The 18,448-nt window shown below is 39.3% G+C and overlaps 1 protein-coding gene across 7 annotated transcripts in view; it reads right to left on the bottom strand.

Annotated features, from left to right (window-relative positions):
* Positions 1-904: 904 nt before the first annotated feature.
* lrp1bb (low density lipoprotein receptor-related protein 1Bb) overlaps positions 905-18,448 on the bottom strand; it is a 339,312-nt gene continuing 321,768 nt past the window's right edge. For 4 of the 7 annotated variants that reach the window (XM_078174381.1, XM_078174382.1, XM_078174383.1 and 1 more), the window contains 9 exons: positions 14,146-14,307; positions 13,391-13,565; positions 12,918-13,022; positions 10,072-10,185; positions 8,027-8,103; positions 6,121-6,211; positions 5,624-5,774; positions 3,722-3,796; positions 905-2,132 (listed from right to left, as the gene is read on the bottom strand). In XM_078174381.1, the coding sequence (XP_078030507.1) occupies positions 1,992-2,132; positions 3,722-3,796; positions 5,624-5,774; positions 6,121-6,211; positions 8,027-8,103; positions 10,072-10,185; positions 12,918-13,022; positions 13,391-13,565; positions 14,146-14,307 (1,091 nt within the window). In that variant the 3' untranslated portion in view covers positions 905-1,991. The remainder of the gene's footprint in view (positions 2,133-3,721; positions 3,797-5,623; positions 5,775-6,120; positions 6,212-8,026; positions 8,104-10,071; positions 10,186-12,917; positions 13,023-13,390; positions 13,566-14,145; positions 14,308-18,448) is intronic. The other 3 variants (XM_078174385.1, XM_078174388.1, XM_078174384.1) reach the window with 2 other exon arrangements.

Below are 18,448 nucleotides of genomic sequence, written 5' to 3'. Positions count from 1 at the left end.
TCCATAAGAAAACTGGACATGGGATAGCTGTCATCTGGTTGCCCTTGTGTCAAACCACAAGTTACCCCCATAGACCACTTTTATAAAAAAGTGGAGATATACATTTTGCAACAAGCTCTCCCCACAGAAACACAAGAAAGCTCAATCAAATCAAACATTCAATTACTCTGAATCAATTCAGTGCATTTCATTTCTTAGCTGCAGTTGTAGCAAAGCTTTCCGCAGCGCTGCAGAGATTCCTCATTCTCTTAGCACATCAGCAAGTCTTTATCAGAGACATACGTGTCCAATTACAGCCACACAAGCTTTTAATTTGTAGAAAATGGGCTTATCTATTAAAAAAACAATATGGACATTTAACATTTTGGAAATGTCCTGTGTCATCACAGCAGATTTAATAGGCATCCTCATCGCTACAAAGGTTTACTGTGGAGGACAATTAAGGAAGCTGGAAACGGTGGCATCTATTTGTATCATCATCAAAATGTGGTGGGCTGAGTGTGCTGGCAGATCCAGCTGATAGTACAGACAGATGGAGAAAGGGCAGGAGTGCCGCTGCCTCCTCTGGTTGCCATGGTGAGGGAGGAGGTGAAGTGTGTGGAGAGACAGCCATTGTAAGTAAGGTAAAAGGAGACTGAATTATCATTTAGCAGGTGGCAAAGACACTGTGTCACCACCACCACCAGGTAATGAATGGTGTTGGCCTTCCTGCACACACAGGGGGGGGCAATAATCTCACATCAGCCACCTTCCTCTGCGCGGCAAGAGAAAGACCTCACGCTGCTGATTGACTTGTCAGGTCAGTGGCCATGTGAACCGTAGAAATATAACAACTCTGCCAGTTTGATCAGGGGTTGAATATGCTGTATTGTGATCTGCTGTGGCCTCAGAAATGGACACAAAGTGGAAATAAGCCCCCTTTATTCAATATCGATTTACATTTTATATAAAAATTACTTACATTTAATACATTTCTTCAAAATACAAGCAGCCAAACAACATACAAATCAAATACAAAATTATAAAATTTCTTATATTTATCATCTTCCTTTTCTGAAGTAACAGATGTGTTTATAATAACTCTTAATAACCTTTTTGTAGCTGTGGTAAACCTCTTCCTTGTCTACATCTTTCATCCATCTGTTGATATATGAGACCTAGAAAAATATGGTATTCACTATCTGTCTTTTCAGTGTACAATACAGGATCTGGGAATCTGATCGGAGAACATTCAAGGTGGGCTTCAATCTCTTTCATCAAAGGATAGGTGCGTGTGGTATAATACTGTAGAAAACAGGGCGGATGGAGCTGGGAATCCACGGAAATGGAAAAGACACAAGACCTATGGAATAACATATTGTGTGAGAAAAGATAATGTTGATAGTATGGCCTTCACTGGAAATCCAGTCAGTAGATCCATCAGGTATCGAGGAAAAAAAAAAGAGACAAAACCTCAAAAATATCAAACCTCGCTGCTCAGTTGTGAAGCTTTGTGGCCTGCACATCTTATGAAATGTTTAAAAAAAAGAAAAAGCCTTAGAAACAACCCACTTAACTCTTCTCTAAGATACTTACATTTGTTCAGAAAAATTGAGCCAACCTTCTTTCATTACCCTCACAAAACGACACACTGCCCGTATTCCACTGAAACTAGAAACAGATATGGGTACAAATTTTAGCACTGCATTTTAAGGTTTAAACTGTGCACAAGTGTGGCTTATGGTGTTAATAAAGTTTTTGCAAATCAGCAGCTTTACTTCAGTGTCATACAGTATACAGTATAGCGCTGTATAACTTATGTTTGACAAACATTAGAAAGCAAACAGTAAATGGAAAATAAATCTCTTCAGCACACCAACAAGGACATTATGCTGATGCTAAACCGGTAAAACCTAAGAGCCTCATAGGAAATAGAAAACTTCTTCTTTCCTCCTTCATATTATACATTGTACACTGTGGTAAAAAAAAGAAGTACAAAGTGTAAAGTTAGGCTATGCGGCGGTTTCGTGAATTGTCCCCTCTAGTTTCTTTGGGAGTAGCTCTCTCCTCTCGTCAATACTGATGACTGGCTTCCGGCAGTTTTGCCCGTCGATATAGATCTTTGCATACACTGGGTTGGAGTAGTTCATGGGCTGCACAGGAAGGAAAGAAGATGGAGAAAAATTAGTATGTGTTGATATAAATGACTATAGAACAGTGGGAGTCTTGAAGCTGCATTAATAGATTTTTGTTGTTGTTTTGGAACAAGCTGAGAACACCTCTGTTGGATCGTCTTACGTCGTTGTTGAAGCAAAAATGTCAGCAAATATTTTAATAAAAGCCAGCAGATACGAACAGTATTAGCGTTCATCTGGGGTCACGTTTTGTACTGATGAATGTTGAGTCAAATATTCACTCTTCTTTAACCTCTGTTTTGGTCTCCACCAACTTATGAGAAAAACACCTAGCCATTTAGCTGCTTAATGCTTCACTATGTTGACCACTATAGTTAGCTGCTATCTTTATTCATTTGCTAGTGGCCGGCAGTTAGTGTACAGTTGCTTTACCAGCTGCTGCATCTGCAGAAAAGGTTGATTAGGGCAGAGTTTTCGCAAAAAACAAAACATAACAACAAGCTCAAAGAGACAAAAAATCTCTGCATAGCTGAAGGGAACTGCAGAGTTGGGTAATACTTCTCTGTGGGTTCATCACTACAAGCAACTTCCTGTTTCACATTACACAGGGCCATTTGAGCAAATGTTAATGTAAGAAAAATATTAATTAGTGCAGCTTTAAGGAAAGTCCACTGTGATTATCAAAGTTTGTCAAAATGGGTTACACATCTAAGTTCAGCTTTATCCAAAGCAGTACAAAGAAAAGCACATGACAAGACTCATGCATATTGTATTAGTAGATTGTTATTCAGCAAGCAATAGTTCAGTAGCTAGGGGTGTCACGATTTTGATTCTGAATCGATTAAAATGAGCTCAAGATTTTGCATCACTGAAGTCAAAAGCAAGATCTGCGATTCCCCCGGATTCACTGTGAGTTATGGAAACAATCAATGTGTTTTTAAGAAAAACTACAGTTTGTAGGACACACTAGTGACGTGAAAGTGGCTTTTTGCAGGTGAGGGAACTCAAGTTGTTTAGCTTCACGCTAAGCTTTAAATAAATTATTTGAAAGTTACTATATGGTCTTAGTGTGGTACATTCCAGAAAAAAATATGGCAGTTACACCACACCATTAGGGCATAAACCACACAATCTGTTGATCATTACAAATCAATACCTGATGGTGTAACAATGGCATAGCCTTTGATGCTGACAAAAAAAAGAAAAAGTTTAAATCGAAAATTTAATCAATCGTACCCTTGAAATTGAAAGTCTATTCTAACCGTGGATATGGAGAATCGTGACACTCCTGCCAGAAACAGACAGCAACATGCAGGAATCACAAAGCCATGCAGTCTCACTGTCTACATTATAAAGTATAGAACAGTAGGAGCTCTGATTTTTTTTGGACATCATGATATATGACCTTAGGTGCTGATGTAGGAAACAGCTATAGATGACTGTGGATGTTACCATGACTCACTCTGGCCTGATTTGCATTTGGTACAGGTAATTGTATCAGCCTGTTGAAAATGTTTGCCAGGTAACTACACAGTGCACACTGTTTGCCTACATGAGTGGATTTATTTTTCGGAGGGAAAACACGAAGTGAGGTTTGGAAAATTCACCTGTCCAGGGATTACCTCCTTGGGCACAGAATTGATGCCCAAGGTGTGAGGGTCACTGGATTTTACACACCAGCCCTGCAACACAACAAGCACCACGTCTGTTCACACTGCAAAGTTAAGTTCACTAATACAGCTCACAGTTTGAAGCATATTACAATGCATGGCCATTTACTCTTTTATCCATCTTCAAATTTTATAACCATTTCAGCTGTTGGGTTCTTTTATGTTTGTTTAACTCAGAATAAAACAGCACTGAATTAAAGAAGTAGGGAATTGTAGGGGACCAAGAGAGTGTAGCAGAATACAGAAGCTAGTTGAGATTCAAGCCAGAGAGCCTTTGCTGAAAATACAGCCAGATTGGACTGACAACAGCAGATGTCAAAGTTGGCAGGGCAAGAAGCAATAGCATTAGGCTTGAAGCTCTAGCAGGTAAGTTAGATAACAACATCAGTGAAGGTGTTATGATTCATTTGATATGCCGAGTGTTAGTGTGAGGTTGAGGGCCATGAACAGAATAAATCACCGGCCGGATAAAAAGTCCCCCCGGTTCATGGCACATGTACATTCTGCACACTACTGCAGACAGCTTTTACTAAACCTCTGCGAAACCTGAAGTAATTCCATTTGATTTATACTGACACCAGGCATCACATTATCACAGTTATTGGAGCAGAGACAAAGAACACAACACCAAATTATTTTTTAGAAAGTTGGAAAATATTTGGTTGGAGTTGGTCGTTGGCATCCTCGGTCCGTTCTGTAATTAAACACAAAGTTAGACTTTTCTTTCAGGTGACACAAAGTTAGTTGCTTATACCCCTGGACCTGCATTCTTAGATGCAGATGTAATGAGTTGAAGCAAAGGCAATTATGCAGGTTCAGTTGGGTGTGATCAACAGGGTGTCACTGTTGTTGTGACTTTAGATGCTGGTGCAGCAGTGACACTTCTGCAACAACATAAATAATTAGCAGGTGTGATAGGGATTGGCATCGACCAAGGCCAATCACAGCTCCTCTTCTCTTCCTTTTCAAGCACTGCATTATTTATCAGGGACGTGTTAGAGGGGTAGAGACTTAGACAATATAGATTGAGTAATGTTTTGCTTTTATTCCTAAGACGTGACTAAAAAGGATGTAACTTGCTTCAAACTCAACAAATATTGCAATATTTTCTCCAGGTCTCTCTAGCACATTGGGTAGGTTTTATGGTAGTGTTTTGCTGCCACTTGGACAAACAATATATTCTTGTTAGAACATTTTAAAAAACTCTCATTTTAGACCCATCTTATAAAACAACTACACATTTGAGTTTGACATAAGTCTGGTATCCAGCCAATACCTAAACAGACACAGTAGCTTCAATCCATCATATACAGTAACATGAACTGTCACATAGGTCGATAGATCATATAGATAGATCAATCAGTTCTAACACAAGATTGATCAATCATAGCATTGACTGAGTCATGTGGAAAGGTGTCTTTTTTAATATATTATAGCTGTGAGCTGTTTTCATATTGTTTTATAAACCTCTGCATAATCACTGTGTGTGGATTTAATGTCAGAGTAGATTAGTTATCGTAAAAGACCAAGCTCACAGTATTCTAAGATATAACGAGATGAAAATATATGTTATGAGCAGAAAAATTTCTTGTTAACAAACAATAATTTGACAGGTAGTAATGGTGGAAACATGAAAACGATCCTGTCATATCATGACAAGGATCTTGTAAAGACAAGAAACTTTTCTAGAAAAAAAATGAGAAACTGAGCATGTATTTTTTTGTCATTATAGCAGCAATATGCAGCTGTTCGCTGCACTGTAAGAGCTAAGACAAAACCTAAAGCTTTAGTTTTTTGTTGGCACTGTGGTTGATTCAATGTAGAGCTCTCAATTCCAACCTTGTGAGGGTCCAGCGTGAAGTTGGGTCTCAGCAGGCTGCCTGCATCAGCGTGGTTGTCATGGTCCACTTCATACATGTTGTATGACGGGTTCCCAATCTCCACGTTTATCCCTCCGTTTGTCATGGGCTGCCTCTGAACACGTTTTCCCCTGAGGTGATGCGGAGCCAGGAGTCATTAACATGATACACAACATGCAGGTCAACATGCTGTACAGCTTCGCACGACTCCACACAACAAATCACATCAAACTACTTGGCACACTTGGAGTATATAGCTTTGCTGGGCGAAGCTAAAAGCTGAATTATAATCAGAGGCTCAGTGCAGAGATCAGGTGTCCTGCTGAACACGTTGGAACAAACAAACTTTTTTTCATTTATAAAGCAAAGATATTCATTCATCTTCAAAGCTGGGTAGTGATGGATCTCTCATCATCTGTTGCTGCTTATAAGCCTCTTTGTTATTTATATTTTTTATTTCTTTATTTATTGACTTACCTTTGCCTCCGTCTGCAGATGTAAACACCTGCTACCACCATCACAATCAAGATTACCAGCAGGACCAGAGGCACAATGATAGCTATGCTCCCTGAGAGACAGACAGAGGAGAGATGGTGTGGAGAGATGAGTAACGATTTAAAGGCCCTGAGATGGACTCAGATAGCGACACATTGTGTGTCACCATGCCTGACTGTCACCTCAAAAAAGGCCATGTTTTTTTCCCCTTGGGCTTGACTGACTGCACACTTTATTCTATTTACAGAATAGTTGTCTGTTACATTTGGACAGTCATATTTATATAAATTCGCATATTCTATAAATAATAATAATAATTAATTTTAAACACCTGCAAAGATTTTAGTTACAAATGAAGACTAGAAGAAGTCCCACAGGTAACAGAGCTCAGAATCAGAATTAATTAATTCTTTTTCTTTTACTTAAGAGATTTGACTGTATTACTTAAAATGAATTTGAAGACAGAACAGTGACATAACCAAACTGCGATGGGCTGACAACAGCAGCTCCTCTAATTCAAAAGAGGTAAACCTGCTAAGGGAAGGCTTTTCTGTTCAAACACTGCAAACTGGCTGGGTTGGATGGTGTTCAGTAATTGTTTCGTTAGGGTGCCAATCAGGACACAGTCCAATTGTGCGGCACGGGTTGGATTAAGAATAAACCTGTCTGTAAAAATGTGTGGATGTTTAAAAGTGTGATCATTTCGATAAATTTCACTGAAAAGGAATAGGGACACTGTAGGAATTCAATATATGCTATTATTCCAGCCAATTCTTATTCCCAGGGCGTCAAATACGGCAGCTTGGTCATCAGGTCTAATTCCAAAACAACAGGCACCCCTCGGCGTCTGCACGAGACTTAACAGGCTTTAAACTAACTCCAATGTAAATCCATCTGTGGTAATGACGTAGCATAAAGAGCAAGAGAGTCTGAGTAGAGGGGGAGGTCAGGGTGGTGGATGGGTCAAACAAACACAGGACTGTCACCCAGGAGACAGCTGCTCCTGTCCTCTGTGAAACGTTGAGTTTTTTTTTAACTACCTTACATAGTTAATATCACATGACATACATGTCATGAGACATACATCAAATACATCATGTGACATGTACGTTAAGTTACTTGAGTTATGCAACATCAGTGCTTACTTAACCTAAACCACAATCTTTTTTCTAAACCTTACCATGTAGTTTTGAGGCTTTAACCTTAAGTAGTTTTGGTGAAAAATTATGTTTCCTGTGAACATGGAAGTTTGTTTTTAAAAGAGAGAATATGCTTGTATTAGTGGTAATAGACACACTGTTCCTGAGCGTCTAAAACTGTTGCTAGAGCGGTATTTAGAACGTCACAGTGTACCAAGCTGGCACCAGATGACAATTTGACATCAGAGATGTTGGACTCTTAAGTTGGACAGACATTAAATTTTTGGTGGAATGAAAATGGAGTTGATGATATTTTAAATGTCTTACGGTGTTAGAATTTCACATTGTGTGGATGATAACATTATGACGTTTTGCAAACATTGGGTTTTGGTTTCCATACCTCACAACTAAAAGTCATTATGCTACATCAAAATGATGTTGGCATGAGACGTTTGGAAGACACTGGATGTTGTTCAATGGTTACCAACAAAATATCTACATCATCTATCCTTAGTATTCTATGTCAAGCTGACCTTGGCGTTAGACATTGCCCTGACAATGAATTTTGGTCACTCGATGTCACGACCTAAATTCAACCGACTATTAATGTCTAACAATGTTGGTGACCAGCTGGCGAAGGACCACTGACCAAGCTGCCATACTTGACCAGCTGGGAGTGAGAACATGCTGAGTGTTCACGCAGGAGATTTCAAGGTTTTATAATAAGACTTGAATTTCCCAGAGCTCACCTCCACTGGTGTTGTCTGATCTGCTGCTTTTAGGGGCGGGTCTCTCACACTGTGTTCCTGCCCAATTGGCTGAACATCTGAAGAAGGTCAAAAGAGAGTAAAAATAAACTGTCATTAGAATATGTTTCTTTGCAGAAATAAAAACCGCTGAGAAAACACCTTTACAAAAATGAACTACATTATGATGTGACCGTGGCTTACATAAACAACACATTATGATTCAGTCTTGCTATGGAGTGCTTTGATCCAACACAAACAAAACACCACCTGGAGAGAGAGCACTACGTATATACATGTTGTGTCCATAAACAGTGTGAATTTACATGTTGAATATTCAGTGTAGAAAAATATCAAAAGGATGACAGCGGGACAACAAGTCGTCATCTCATTTGTGTTCCAATGGGATCCGATGGGTGTGATGTATGACCCTTGTTAGAGGAGGTGATATCTAATTTCACACGACTGACGCAGATGGGTCTGTAAAGCATGAGTGATCTGGTGGGTGCGACTGCATGATGACAGAATGAAATTACTCCAAATTACATGCACTCTAAGAATCAGAACATCAGGCTATCAAAAATAAGAATGCAGCCCCATACATACGGGAAATGAATCACGCCCTCGTTGAACGAAATGTCACAGCAACAAGAATTTTAATGGGAAAATTGGAAGCAACAGGGACTTTGATCTCCTTTGGGAGGCGTAAACCATGAAAAGACTAATTCCTTAAGAAACGAGGAAACTCTCTTAACCTCTGTTGAAGGCACTAAAGATAAACACTGATGAGAGGTTCAGCCTAGTAAGTTATATGCTTATACATAATGATTGGTCAGTAACAAACATATTCAACTTGCCATCATGCAAAGGTTGCAAATGCACAGACTGATGCCCACATCACACAGACAGTGTCATGTTTTAATCCCCCCCTTTACCGATTCCTGTGTGCTGGGTGACGACTGCATGAGATGGGTGGATGGGTGGCAGTGAGGGTCAGCAAAGGTACAGAGTCATGCAGCAACTGATAATGTAGTAAGTGCCACATCAGCTAATACCTGGACAAAATGTGATAAAACTTGTAAAAACAGAACTCTAAATGAAGTATGTTGCTTTAATATAACTGAAATGTCTTAACAGTGCCTATTTGCTGCAACTACTACCTCCACTAATACTGATTAAATTGATATAAAATAACAGCTTGACATTTTGGGGAATAGGCTTATTTACTTTCTCGCCAATAGGTAGATAAGAAGATCAATACCACTCTCATGCATGTCTGTGCGGTAAATATGAAGCTACAGTTGGCAGATTGGAAATGGGGGAACACAGCTAGCCTGGCTCTGCCTAAAGGTGATAAATTCTGTCCACCAGCACCTTCAATACTCGCTAACATATCTCAGAAAATCCTGGTTCAATAAGGTTTCCTAAAAAAAATAATAACACAGACATAATTTGATAATAAAATTCAGTTACAAAACATCAGTCTTGAGGTAATATGTAATTTTGCCTGAAATCAATATAATAGTATTACAGCAGATACAATAAGGGAGTGAGAAATCATTTTCTCTCCTGTTTACATGGAAAGCTGTGAGCAAAAGCTCAAAGGACAACACTGTTTGACAACAACTTTACAAGCTTGCTAATTAGTTTGTCAGCTAACCTGTCATCCTTGGAACCAGGCCAGTGTGACAAAACACATTTCAATCAAAATAGGAAGTTACTAAGGACACACTTCAGTCACATTCACGTAGCTATAAATGATTTAAATAAGCTGTGCAAAAAGCATTAAATGTGATCATAAGGCTGTGGAAATAATAATGTCGTCATTATGTCTTTCAGTTCACCACATTATTTTCAACCTACTTTTTGACAAGTCTTTACTTTATCACACTTATTACATGATAAGTTGCTACAAGGCAGCACTGTGACAAAGAGCCCATATACTGGACTGAGGCTGAAATGGAGCCGGATGGAGTTGGGGTGGGGAGTGTGGACAAAAGGGGGGTGAGTGGGCTCTGAATACAGCTGGAGAGGTGAGAAGGACCTACTTGCAGCGTGGTTTGTTAAGAGCTGTTAATGTGCACATCCCCTCATTCTGACAGAAGTAATCGCAGGGGTTGGCCAGCTCATCACAACGTTGGTTCTTGAACCCTGACGTGCAGCTGCAAAACATTGTGTTGGGAGTGATAAAAGGGCCCAGAGAATGTATATTGTTGAACTGTTTGCTGCTCGATGAATGGAGACTGACAGTCTAATCCCTTTCAGCAGCTTCAGTCATAAAATGGAGTAAGTCAATGTTGTGTCTGCATCAAGCAAATCAGCAAAATAAATAATATGAACACAAATCAATTTCACTGCTCACCAAGTGAGGTGGGGCATCTGCAAGAGAAGAGTCTGTTACAGTGGTCACACCGCTGAGATGTGCATTTTTTGAGCAATAAGTGATTGTAATAAGAAGACTAATAACAAAGATCTTTGGTCAACTGATTACTAAAAAAACAAACAAGATAAAACAATGCAAAAATTATTTCACTTAATTCCAGCAGATAATGGCAATATATATATATATATAAATATATATAAGATATAAATATCCAAAATATCAAAATGTATGCGATTTTTCAAAAATACAGTCATACATGTACATTGTAGAAGCTACAATACTTTCAATATAACATCCTTCCATAAACACAGAAAACAAACACAATCATGCTGTAATGTTGACAGTCAGTCAACATTTTCATACTTCTTTGTATTTCCAATATTTAATTACATGCCTCTGTATTAAATAAAATATGTGTTTATATAGAGAGCCGAAATGAAACAGGAACTTCCGGGTCCCGTTCCAGGGGTAAGAAAAGCTTATTCAAAAAACAACTGGCATTAGTAACAATGCTAATAACAAAAAACATGCCATCTTGGGAACAGAGCCCCGACAGTATGTTCTCTAGCTTGCTTCATATATTCAAATAAAGATGAAAAAAATCATATTCAAATAAAGACCGTATCTTTTTTGAAAATCATTGTTCATTATTTCTGTTTTTCTTGGAATAAAAAAAGCAACCCCCAGAACATGCTTCACTTTTTTCCAGAAAGACAAATGAGAATGAGAAATTGCCTCACTGTGTAAGACAAGCTTGTGGAGGTTAGGAGGCCTGATGGCATGACTTTGGCTCTCTATAATTGCTTTGCAGTATGACAACTGTTATTGAAAATGCTGCGACCTGACCCTTTGGAAACTTATCAGTGTAGAAAGATTTGCAGAATTTCAAGGGGAGGATCGTAACAATAAAATATAATCTATATCAGGAAAGAATGAGCAAAATCCTTATTATCGGGATAACTCTAATCCAACTCTGATAATGAAGCATTAGTAATCAAATATAATGTCATTTAATTTGACCTGTTCAAACTGACATCCATATATTGGATCCTGTTTTGCCAAACCTGCAAAGACAATCTTAAAAAGTACTGTCATAGCTCATCTGGAAAGAATGTTATTTAGGAACAGAATGAGACAGAAAATCAAAATGACACATAAACACTGTGCCACGTCAAGAAAATAATTTCATCTGGGCGAAAAAAAAAAAAGAGTCCTGCTGTTGTGCACAAAAAATCTTAAACCAGCCTCACATCAGAGATAAGTTGTACTTCAGATGAATCTAACTACTGATGTGGTTTACTATTGACTAATGCAAGTTTATTGATCTGACTGGCCAACATAATTGTTGAAGTAAGTGAGATTTTCTGCACTGTGGGAAAGAGTGCTGTTGTATAGCTGAAATGCTTTTCAAGAAGAATATTTAAATATCTCTCAGTGAATAACGTGGAGGGCTTGGATGTTTACCATGGCTGTCTTGACTCATGCATTTTGAAAATCTCTTTAACCTCTTTTTTAGTGTTTAATGCAAGAATTATCTTTGCAATTGAAGCAGTTCTGCCCCACAAGGTTTTCGCTTTGGAAAGGCCTGATGAAATATGCATTTACTCAGAGTATTAAGGGCAAACATTATGATTTCTTGACACAGACATATCCATCATCTCACATAATCTCTGTTCTTTGCAGCAAATAATAAACCACATTATCAAGATCTGTTAACCTCATCGAATAAGATGGGATCATTTGCATAGAAATTGATTCTATCCCCTGGAATTTGTGAGTGATGACCGCGAATTTCAATTTAACTACAGTGGACAATGGGCAGTAAAAAAAAACTGAGTTTGGCTTTTGAAATGGATTTCCAATTTCCTCCTTGGAGAGATTTTTAAAATAGCACTGCATGTGATTATAGTTGAGGTGGTATTAATCTATGGGCAGCGCTTTGAGTAGTCTTTAACAATAAGTCCCTCGTGTCTGCCAGTCAAGCTTTTGTCTGTTACAAGTTTGTGTCGTTGGATTTCATGGCATGTTCTACCGCTGACACATACCTCAGCTTCCTTTTTTAGAACTTCTAAAACCTACTACTGAAGAGAGTCAGAGAGGCCTGACATCAGCTCTTAACTGCAAGGAGGAACAGTGTGATATGTTCAGAATAGCAAGCTTTGAAGGGGCTTTGAAACCATTTTTTATCTGCCTAAAAACCTTAAGCCACAGTGAGGTGTCACACAGCATAAGATGGTGTACTGGCACTCAGCCCCCTGCTGTGCTATGGCCTCCACATAGTGACATCAAACCTTCCCTCAACTTAAGGATTTCTTTTTCCAGAGGAAGACATCTATCTTGTTCTCAAGCAGAGAAATGGTACCCCTTGGTGAATTTCAGTGTTGCCTCTAAGGCCAGGTTTTCTGGGGCACAGAGCCAGCATTTGAATGGAAACAGTAAGAGTGTGAATAATAGTGGAGAACATTTAAAATTTTTTCCCCCACTTCCTTCACCCATTAAGCAGTGACTTACTGACAGAAAGGCAGGTTGGTGTCGGGGTCCAGGTGACAGGTGCCTCCATTGTAGCAATATCCGTCACACAGCTGACAGCTTGGCGCTATTCTGCCATTTGTGCAACTGGAGGGTGAAGAAATAATGGATACTAGCGACAAGCAGAAAACTACACTTTTACAAGAAGCAAAAATGAGTCCGTGGTGGATCTGTCAAACACATGCATAATTCATATAAAGCAAGAGAGTTCACCTGGCTTCTAATTCACTGACATTACCAGAACCTAAATTGCTGAAGGGTGTGTGGCCCAATACATTTTTCAGATTTAATCAAATCAATTCATTCAGTGTGCAGCCTGCGGATACACCAACTGAGACCTGAGGACACACTGTAGAACTAATTCTCTTCCATAAATGCAGAGAACTACATAAAGTCCTAGCATTATAACAAAAAGCACGAGGGACAAAAGAAGTGAGCAGATACCAAGCACTCACTTGCAAACCACATCTCCTGTGTCCTCGTTAATGAGGCATGGAGCACCGTGGCATCGAAGACACTTGTCCACCTCACACTTGTTCCCTTCAAACCTGGCAGGACACACACATTCCACGTAGCCGCTACTGGATAGCGTGCAGGCCTTGGAGTTCACACAGTAGTGATGACAGATGTCTGTTCCACAGACACAGAGAGATAAAGAGAGAGAGAGAGGGGTAGTGTGTAATGAGCAACTGGGAACATAGTTTAAGCTGGTTTGATTGGAATTGTACAGGGCTTTAATGGGACTTAATTATCCACATCAAATGACATCTTAGCCACAGATGAAAACACATCACCCCTTGGGCAAGCAACGGTAGGAAAATACTAATGATGTGCAGTTGAGATTGTTTTCCCACAACCTGTTATGACAAAGCAATGCAAAAGGAAATACATTATCACTTCAGCGCAGAAACACCCAAAGGTTGTTTGATGGCAGTATTTTGATTTTGTTTATCTGCAAATAGAGGCAAATGCGGTGTTTGTGGAAAGAAAATACTTCAGGGGATTGTTTTTGTTCCGCACTCTGCGTGTGAACTTTGAAATGCTCGCTTCTATAGATTTTATGCAGCATAACTGAATTCAAATCAATGCTTTGTTGTGACTGTTCTCACGGCTAGACTTGAAAGGCTAATGTCAATCACATGGAGGCCAACTGCTTGACGGTAATCATTTGCTGTGTTTGCCACCACCAAACAATGTGTGCAGGACTCACGGTAAAGACAGCGGTCCCCAGTATATTCTGCCATACAGCGGCATACTGGCTGGTTCCCCTGAGTGACGTCGCATGTTCCTCCGTTTAAACAGTAGTTGTCACAAATCCTCCTCTCACAGAAAGGCCCTGAGAAACCCACAGGACAGCGGCAGGTAGGCTTACCTGGACAAAACAAGAAAGGAACAATTACAGAACACGAAGAGACCAAAACCAACAATGAATTGATCAGAGTCTCAAGTTTTGTATGTGTAGCATCAATGCAACACATCTATACTGTAGACACACCTTTGCATTGAATGTCATGTAATACTTTGTGTCTATCTCAAACGCACTATCCTGCTGCTGTAAGTACTCTCTAACACTTAAGGTGAAAATAGTCCCCAGCAAATGCACTTCCTGTTTAAGTAAATCTACATGGCCCAGCTGCTTTGGAAAATTACTAACTTCTAAAAAAAAAAAAACAAAAAAAAATCAATCAAAAAAACATCAAACTATGACGCTCTGGGTTTACCTCCAGCATCAGTTTTGGACTGTATGTCTTGTTACATGCATTGTGACTTTTCAAAATAAAACTTCAATTTTTACAGGAAATGTAATTTCTGCTTGTTAAATGCATGTTAAATGTCACTTTTCAAAATAAACTCAGAACATAGGTAAAAAAAAAGGAAAATGTTTTTAGGTATACTGTTTTAGGATTAAACAACAAAAGTACGTGGTTAGGTTTAGGAAAAAATACCATGGTTTAACTTAAAATAGGTACATTTGTTGCTGTTGTAATGTTTCGTCATGTCACTGTCACATACTAGCACACTATGTGGTTATCAAAATAACTCAAAAGACTTTTGCTTTCACATTAGAAATGTACAGCAGAGTCCTGGGTGAAAGTCCAGGGTCTGTTTGACCCATGCACCTCCCCTCACACTTGCCCTATATGGACTCTCTTGCTCTTCAACCAACTGCCTTAGTATAAAGAGCAAGAGAGTCCATATAGGGCAAGTGTGAGGGGAGGTGCATGGACTCTCTTGCTCTTTATACCAACTGCCTTAGTATAAAGAGCAAGAGAGTCCATGCACCTCCCCTCACACTTGCCCTATATGGACTCTCTTGCTCTTTATACCAACTGCCTTAGTATAAAGAGCAAGAGAGTCCATGCACCTCCCCTCACACTTGCCCTATATGGACTCTCTTGCTCTTTATACTAAGGCAGTTGGTTGAAGCATCACAAAAAGTCACTGACTGGTGCAACTCATCCTGCCACTAAAGGGTGCCTCTGTGCATTGGTATCTGACATTAAGGGCCACTGACTAAATGTCAGTATTTGATGAGCTGGGAGTGAGTCTGGGTTGCATTCTCGTGACTTGTTTAAAAAAAAAAGGAAAAAAAATCCCTAACTTACATCCCTTATATACTTATATCCCTTTGCTTACATGCTTATGCTCGTGTTGGTTTAAATTACCCAACACTTGACAGTTTATTTCAGCTCCAGTGCTCAACTGGCCGTCAATCTGTCAATCATAAGTTGCATGGAAATGATACTCCCATGGTCGGCGAGACAGGTGCAAATAGAGTAAAGGCAAAGATCTGTCCTTCCAGCCATCATTTCTACACACATATTCATGTATGGGTCAAGGGTACAGCAGATTGGCACCTATGGAGAGAAGCTAAGGTGCCCTTCGTATCAGTTATGTCCTCCAAGTCCATCTAGGGGATCTCAAATCCTTCACAGGCCAGACATAATATGCATATAATTCCTTCAGCGCGGTCTGCCCACACTTTTCTTCCTTGTCAGACATGTCTGGAATATCTCTAACAGGAAGGCGCTCATGAAGCATCCAAATCAGATGTCTGAGGGACCTCGAGTGGCTTCAGCATGAGGAATCAGTGGTTCTACTTGGTGTTCTTTTTTAAATATATTTTTAATTTTCTAACAAGTATACTTATACTCTTCTATTTTACTTATTCTATAATGCACACTTGAGAAGGAAAGCCAACCCTTTACCAGCTAGGGTACCTTCACATAAATAGAGCTCTCGTGATTGTGGATCAGATACAAACCAGTAACACTCCCTCAGTGTTTGCCAAATTCGGCTAGTCTAAAATCACATGAAAATTTCATAAATTAATTTATAGTCACATAGGATTTATGTGTGATAACTCTTCCCCTGCTTTTTAAATTTGCACCCACAAGCAGTGAACTCCGACACCATGCAAAAGAGACTTGCTCTGGTATGCAACACCCAAGGTTTGTGTCTGTGACCTTTCGTGCGTGTTGACTCTTTCTATAACTCTGTTTTGGTCACAACCAACTCCTGTGGGAAGGTGACTAAGATCATTCGGTCACTGGGCTGATAGTGTACAGGGAATGTATGGGAGCTTTTTTGCTATAAACAGATGTGTGCTGTGGCTGAAAATAAGGCTGATTAGAGTGATAAAAATGAACCAAATCAGTAAACATAAAAACGAAACAATGAGCTGAAAGGTGCTGAAATGAGGGAAACTTCAGTTGGAAGTTTGGAGTCGGATGATCGTTTTCTGTCTATCACTGTGAATGACACTTTTTACATACACATAGCGATTTGATCCACTGTTGATATAAAAGCACTGATTATTAGCTTTAATGTCACTAAGCTCATGCCTCTACTGTTGGTGAGGGTCTGAAAATAGACTGATTTATATTGTATAGTATTGAGCTTTAGCTTCAGGTTCAGCTCCATATTCACCATAAAGGTCAGAGGGAAAATCTTGCTGCTGCCGAAATCTTTCTCTCCATCTCATGCCTAATTTGAGCCTTGGTTGTGAACATGACAGACATGAACAGAACATGACTGAGAAAGAAGTAGAAATGCAAATCATACGCTTGTGCCACAGGCTCATTTAAGTATGTCCCACTTATTTCTGCAGTTTTTGTGACCACAGTATTGAGCACTATAGAAATTCTACTTTTATATAAGCTTCCTGCTGTGCCTCACTGCACTGTTGATGTTGAATGGGTATGATTCATTGTTAGTAGTAGTAGCCTATTATCAGGGGGTGGATATTTTTTCAATCCAATCAGGTGTATACATTCCCTCCAAAACCAGTGCATTCCACACCATCATAACCTCACACTTTCATAATGGAAAGGCAGGAGTATCAAGGCTAGTTTGAGTCATGTTCAGAAAAAACAACAATTGTCACTGCCCAGGCGCGACTGCTTGCTTAGTATACAACCATGTTGCCATGGATACAGGTCTTGCCATGTAGGTCACACAACACTACTTGGTAATTTCACACCCCACAACTCTGTGGCTGGGATAATCTGGGTTTGAAATGTCCAAAAGACAATCATTCTGCCTCCAGTTACTCCTCTGTTAACTCAACAGCTGCTGGGGTTTTAAGCTTTCTAAACACGCACTATTTTTTATAAGAACCTATTATGGTTTTCCTTGTTTTCTGTCACATATATATATGTATTGTTACAATTTGAGATTTTCATATTAAAGCCAAAGTTTAAATAATGAGGTGAACTTATGTACTGTGAAAGTTATTTCTGTGAGCAAAAACCTCAAGCTTCTGATCGTTCTGAATACAACCTGAATGCAACCTCAGGGTATGAAAAATGAAGCCAATGCAGGAGTGGCATAAAACTGCAGTTGGCTGGTTTATAGAGCGAGTCAATCTCCATAGACCCCCATGTTAAAATGCTCAACTTAATAGCAGAAATAAACATGTTTACAGCCTGGTACAAAAAATATTTTGATCTCTATAGCTAATTTCCCTGTTCATGGCAACTGTACAGGAGGTGATTTTTTTTTTATATCTCACCCGTTTAAATGTTATTAAGGCCTTATATTATGCAAACTTAAGGGTGTAGCCGGTTGTAGTGACTGGTTGGTGCCATCAGCTGATAAGATGCTACCATGGTGTTGTGGTGTTAGTTAGGCAACATGGCGTAACAGATTTACAGAGTACAGATGTCGGTGGAGCTGCAGCTGACACTATTTTAGTGTATTTTCAGTTCATGAAAGTTAACTGTAATGTTTTGATGGCGTAAAAAGTCTTGTTCAGCATTCAATTGTACTAAGAGATCCAGTCAGATTTTCAGTTTTCCTGGGAAGTACATTTTGTTTTAATTATTTTAAACCTGTTTTTTTTGCTAGTGAGAATTATCATTAGCATTTATATTATCAAAGTTAACTGTAGTGTAAATGCACCATGCTAACCACACTTGCAGCTAGAGTTAGAGTAATCCTGACCCTCTCATCCAAATATGGGCACTTCTGGCTCCAAAATTTCAAGATGGCGATGGCCAAAATTGCAAACT

Source organism: Epinephelus lanceolatus, chromosome 14, assembly GCF_041903045.1.
Source record: "Epinephelus lanceolatus isolate andai-2023 chromosome 14, ASM4190304v1, whole genome shotgun sequence".
Taxonomy (NCBI): Eukaryota; Metazoa; Chordata; class Actinopteri; order Perciformes; family Serranidae; genus Epinephelus; species Epinephelus lanceolatus.
The sequence above is the reverse complement of the archived record's forward strand: the minus strand, read 5'-3'. Positions and strand labels throughout refer to the sequence as shown.